Source organism: Orycteropus afer, unplaced genomic scaffold, assembly GCF_000298275.1.
Source record: "Orycteropus afer afer isolate SDZICR_OR568_19922 unplaced genomic scaffold, OryAfe1.0 scaffold00505, whole genome shotgun sequence".
NCBI lineage: Eukaryota > Metazoa > Chordata > Mammalia > Tubulidentata > Orycteropodidae > Orycteropus > Orycteropus afer.
The window spans coordinates 1763576-1769867 of record NW_006922092.1 but is presented as its reverse complement, the minus strand read 5'-3'; the positions used below and the strand labels follow the sequence as shown (position 1 = coordinate 1769867).

The 6292-nt window shown below is 38.1% G+C and overlaps 1 protein-coding gene across 1 annotated transcript in view; it reads left to right on the top strand.

The window, feature by feature from the left end:
• Positions 1–6292, top strand: part of LOC103209600 (alpha-fetoprotein-like) — a 72484-nt gene that overhangs the window by 31289 nt on the left and 34903 nt on the right. Inside the window, exon 8 of the mRNA XM_007955492.1 lies at positions 4221–4435. Within this exon, the coding sequence (XP_007953683.1) occupies positions 4221–4435 (215 nt within the window). The remainder of the gene's footprint in view (positions 1–4220; positions 4436–6292) is intronic.

The following is a 6292-nucleotide window of genomic DNA, read 5'->3' as shown; positions in this document are numbered from 1 at the left end:
GGACCAATAAGCAGCATCGTGATAAATGGAGAGAAGATTGAAGTTGTCAAAGATTCCATATTACTTGGTTCCACAATCAACACCAATGGTAGCAGCAGTCAAGAAATCAGACATCATATTGCATTGGCAAATCTGCTGCAAAGGACCTCTTTCAAGTGCTGGAGAGTAAAGATGTGTCTCTGAAGACTAAGGTGAGCCTAACCTAAGCCATGGTATTTTCAGTTGACTCATATGCATGTGAAAGCTGGACAATGAGTAAAGAAAATCGAAGAAGACTTGATGCTTTTGAGTTGTGGTGTTTGCAAAGAATACTGAAAACACCATGGACTGCCAGAAGAACAAATTTGTCCTGGAAGAAGTGCAGCTGGAATTCTCCTTGGAAGCTAGAATGGCCAGACTTCATCTCACGTACTTTGGTTATGTTGTCAGAAAGGACCATTCTCTGGAGAAAGATACCATGCTTGGTAATGTGGAGGGTCAGCAAAAAAGGGGAAGGCCCTCAATGAGATGGATTGACACAGTGGCTGCAATGATAGGCTCAGGTATAGCAAGGATTGTGAGGCTGGCACAGGACTGGGTAGTGTTTTGTTCTATTGTACAGAGTCGCTATGAGACGGAGTTGACTTGACAGTACCTAACGACAGCAACAACAACACTGCTTGCAGGAGATACTCTCTTCTCTCTCCAGTAGAACTTTACTAAGGTAAATTAACTGATTTTTTTTTTTAAAGCCACAGAGAGTGTGCTAAATATTGAGAATTGTTTGACTAATGTACACACTCTTCCTCATCCATTTCATTCAGACGTAATAATGTACCTACAAGTGACTGCTGTAAGATCTAGACTTTCAAATCATTTTTCTTTCCTGAGCCCCCATCTGCTTACAGAAATCCCTGTGTAGATGCCTCATCCCATTGCCATTGAGTTGATTCCAACTCATAGTGACCCTGTAAGACAGAGTAGAACTATCCCAAAGGGTTTGTAAGGCAGTAAATCTTTGAAGTAAATATTGAACTATTCTATGGGCAAAATATTGAATGATGCATGAAGCATCGAAGGAAGATGGAAGGAATACACAGTCACTGTAAGAAAAAGAATTGGTCAATGCTCAAAATTTCAGGAGGTATCATATGATCAAGAATCGATGGTATTAAAGGAAGAAGTCTAAGTTGCACTGAAGGAGTTGGCAAAAAACAAGTCTCTAGGAATTGACAGAATGCTCACTGAGATGTTTCAACAAATGGAAGCAGCACTGAAGGTGCTCACTCATTTATGCCAAGAAATTTCGAAGACAGCTACCTGGCCATCTGACTGGAAGAGATCCATATTCGTGCCCATTCCAAAGAAAAGTGATCCAACAGAATGGGGGAACAATCAAACAGTATCAGTAATAACCCCTACAAGTAAAATTTTGCAGAAGATAATTCAAAAACACTTGCAGCGGTATCTTGATAGGGAACTTCCAGAAATGCAAGCTACATTCAGAAGAGGATGTGGAATGAGGAATATCATTGCTGATATCAGATGGATCTTGGCTGAAAGAAAAGAATTCCGGAAAGAAGTTTGTCTGAGTTTTACTGACTATATAAAGGCATTCAACTCTGTGGATCATAACAAATTATGGGTAATATTGAGAAGAATGGGAATTCCAGAACACTTAGCTGTGCTCATAAGGAACCTGTACATAGACCAAGAAGCACTCGTTCAAACAGAAGGAGATACTGCATGTTTAAATTCAGGAAAGGTGTCTGTCAGGGCTGCATCCTTTCACCATACTTATTCAACCTGTATGCTGGGCAAAAATCTGAGAAGATGGCCTATATGAAGAAAAATGTGGCATCAGGATTAGAGGAAGACTCATTAACAACCTGTGATATGCAGATGATACAACCTTGCTTGCTGAAAATGAAGATGACTTGAAGCATTTAAGTATCAATGACTATAGTCTTACTGAAATATAAAGGAAAAAAAAAATCTTCACAACTGGACCAATAAGCAACACCATGATAAATGGAGAAAATATTCATGTTGTCAAAGATTTCATTCTACTTGGATCCTCAACTGACACTCATGAAGCAGTAGTCAAGAAATCAGACATCATATTGCACTGGGCAAATATGCTGCAAAAGACCTCTTTAAAGTGTTGAGGGGCAAAGATATCACTTTGAAGACTAAGATGCACCTGACCCAAGCCATAATATTTTCAATAGCCTTATGTTCATGTGAAAGATTGATGCATTTGAGTTGTGGTTTTGGTGAAGAATATTGAAAATAGCATGCCTGCCAGAAAAAGGAACAAATTTGTCTTGCAAGAAGTACAACCAAAATGCTCCTTGGAAGAGAGAATGGCCAACCTTCATCTCACCTACATTGGTCATGTCAGAAAAGATGGGTCCTTGGAGAAAGATATCATGCTTAGTAAACTAGAAGATCTGCAAGAAAGAGGAAGACATTCAACAAGATAGATTGACACTGCAGCTGCAATTATGGACTCAAGCATAACAAAAATTGTGAGGATGGTGCAGGACCTGGCAGTATTCTGTTCTATTGTACATGGAGTTGCTATTAGTCAGAACCAACTTGATGGCACTTACAACAACAATAAATCTTTAAGGAAGCTGATTGCCACATCTTTCCTCCAAGGAGTGGCTGGTGAGTTGGATCCACTGAACTTTCAGTTAGCAGCTGAGTGCTTTATCCACATGCCACCAGGGTTTCTTAGATGCCTCATAAAACTCACTGCTGTTATTGATTCTGACTCATAGCAACCCATGTTGGATATCTAAGGCTGTCAGTCTTTATGGAAGCTGACTGCCTCATGTTTATTCCTCTGAGTGGCTGGTGGGTTTGTATCACTGACCTTTGGGTTAGCAGCCAAATGCCTTAATCACTACCCCACTAGAGCTCTTTCAAATGCTTCATAGATGCCTTAAAATCTTCTTAAGTTCTGTATTTCAACAATGAACTTTTTGGCTTCCCTCTTCAACCACGCTCCCCAAATCTATTCTTTCTCTTGAATATCAATTTCAATAAATTGTGCTACCATTGACCTAGTCCCCTGTATCATTCTAGATTCTTCTTCCTCATTCCTCCTTAATCCTAGCCTTACTTTAATTTATTAAAATCTTGCTAATTTTACCTCTCAGTAGCTCTTAAGTATACCTAATCACTGATATGGTTACAATCTCAACATCCCTCATCTAATTTTTTTCAAAACCCTTCAAATATCCTATATAACATTTCTCAAATATATCATGCTGTGTCACTTCTAAGATCCTTCATCTATAAAGATGACTAATTCTAGAATGCTTTTCCTTCTCATCTGCTCCCAACATACCTACTTCTTGTTCAAGATCATCACTCTTAACTCCAACCAAACAGGAATTTTAATATCTTTTTCTCCCTAAGCATCATGTGTGCCCTGGTATTAAAGCTTCTATTATAATGCATCATATTATTATTGTTCCTCTGATTATGTAACTCTCCGGTTAGATTTGAGTTCCTCATTCTTACTAGTTCTTTAAATATTTGACTCTCCAACTAGATTGTAAGTTCCTTAAGCACAGAGACAGGTTTATTAACACACACACATACACACACAATTATTTCTGTGTATGTATATATAAATAAATGTGTATATGTATGTGTGTGTAGCTGAATCATCTATAGTAAATGAACACATTGTGATATGCTTCAGAGACAAAATGCTTCCTGAACTAGGACTAGAAAACAATAACAATAGCAAAACAAACTCTTCATTTGTGTTTTGTTGAGCTACAAAAGGAAACAATAATATAGTCTGTCTTCCTTTAGGGAGCTCTGGTGCCTAAGGCATTTGACTGCTAACCAGAAAGCTGGTGGTTCAAACCCATCAGCCACTCTTTGGAAGGAAGACTGGGCAATCTACTTCCATAGACACCCAAGGAGGGGTTGTTATGAGTCAGATCCTACTTGATGGCAGTGAAGTTTTTTTTTTTTTGGTCTTCCTTTATGTTCTTTGAGACACATTAAAAGAGCTTGTGACCTTGTGTAAGGTTAAATGGAGAACCTTTCCTCATCAGAGTGAATAACTATAAGTGTGACCTTTTTGGTCTTCCAATATGCCAGGGAGAAAGCAATATAAGGTACCAAATTCTTCTCTGGTTTTCTACTACTTCTAAAAATAAGTAAGTTTAGAATGAAATACTTAAAAAATAACTGCTCTCTTTTCTGTTTTCTAGAGCCAGCTTATGAACTATACTTGCTCTAAACAGGCTATCTTATCCAGCAAAATTTCTCAGTGCTGTGAGCAGCCAGTTCCATTTCGAGGAGAATGCATTATCAACTCAGAAAATGATGACACACCTGACCTTTCTTTCCTGCCACTCAACATGTTTACCGAAGACCAGTTTGTATGCAAACAATTTGCTGACAAGCAAGATGACTTTCTACAAGAGTAATGTAGCTTTTTGTAAAATCTTAGTGACTAATAATACTTTTACAGATTCTTTGGGAGGGTTACAAACTCAAATGATGATGGGGTCAACCAATGACATAAATGGGTATTTATGTGGTCAAGAGGAAATGCTTTGTGAAGTTGGCAGCTTCAGCCAATTGCTGCTATATAAGAATGCAGGCCTTGAAAGGAGCTGTTTTTCTCTAGATTTTTAAATATTGACAACTAATATAGGAAATGTGAAGAACACAATGTGAACAGAGTGTTAATAAGCTTCGCTTTAAGAGACTTAGAATAAGTAAGAGCTTCAGATTGGTACCTGGTCAGCTTTTCTCCTCTGATCAATTTAATACCTACCAGCAAACCTTTAAAACCAGGAAGGATGTGTATCAGGGTTGTATCCTCTCACCATATTTATTCAACCTGTATATGAGCAAATAATCCAGAAAGCTGGATTATATGAAGAAGAACACAGTGTCAGGACTGGTAGAACACTCATTAACAACATGCAATATGCAGATGACACAACCTTACTTGTTGAAAGTGAAGACTTGAAGCACTGATGAAGATCAAAAACTACAGTCTTCGGTATGCATTACACCTAAACATAAAGAAAACCTAAACACATTGGACAAATAAGCAACACCACAGTAAATGGAGAAAAGATTGAGGTTGTCAGGTATTTCATTTTATTTGGATCTGCAATCAACACCCATGGAAGCAGCAGTCAAGAAATCAGACCTGGTATTGCACTGGGCAAACCTGTTGCAAAAGACCTCTTTAATGTGTTAAAAAACCAAGATTTCACTTTGAAGACTGAGGTTCACCTAATCCAAAACATGGTATTTTCAATTGCCTCATATGCATGTGAAAGCTAGACAATGAATAAAGAAAACCAAAGAACAATTGATGCCTTTGAATTGTGATGTTGGCAAAGAATACTGAAAATACCATGGAATGCCAGAAGAACAAATCTGTCCTGGAAGAAGTACCAGAATGGTCTTTAGACGTAAGAATGGCCAGACTTTATCTCATTTACTTTGGTCATGTTGTCAGAAGGGACCATTCCCTGGAGAAGGATATCATGCATGGTAAAGTAGAGGGTCAGCAAAAAAGGGGAAGATCCTCAAGGAAACAGATAGACATGGGGGCTGTAACAATGGGTTCAAGCATTGCAAGGATTGTGAGGATGGTGCAGGACCAGGCAGTGTTTCATTCTGTTGTACATAGGGTCTCTATGAGCTGGAACTGACTGATGGCACCTAAAAACAACCAAACCTATAGGCCTCCCAGGGTAGTGTAATCTGTTAATATGCTCTGCTACCAACAGGTTAATGGCTTGAATCCATCCAAAAGCATCTTTGAAGAAAGGACTGGCAATTTAGTTCCAAAAAACCAGTTACTGAAAACCCTATAGAGCACAGATCTGCTCATGTGCAGTTGCCATGAGTCAGAGTCAATTCAGCAGTAACTGATTTTTACCAGACTCATGGTGTGGCATGTAAATATTAAAGAGATAGAGTATTAACATTTCTGATGTCCATTCAAAAGTGCATATCAGTTTGTACATAAGGCAAACTGATTCAACATATTAATACTAAGACAATATTGCTACATGATTAAAATATTTCCCAATTAACTTGTGAAGAATTATTTGGAACAACTAAATTTTAACATATTGTAAGAATTTGAGTTTCTCTCAAAGTTCTTTGTATTTTTAAAATGCATTTTATTAAAATATAATTTATGTACAGTGAAATACAAAAAACTAAAGGAGCTCTGGTAGCATAGTGCCTAAGGCACTTGACTGCTAACCAGAAGGTTGGCGGTTCAAACCCACCAGCCACTCCTCAGAAG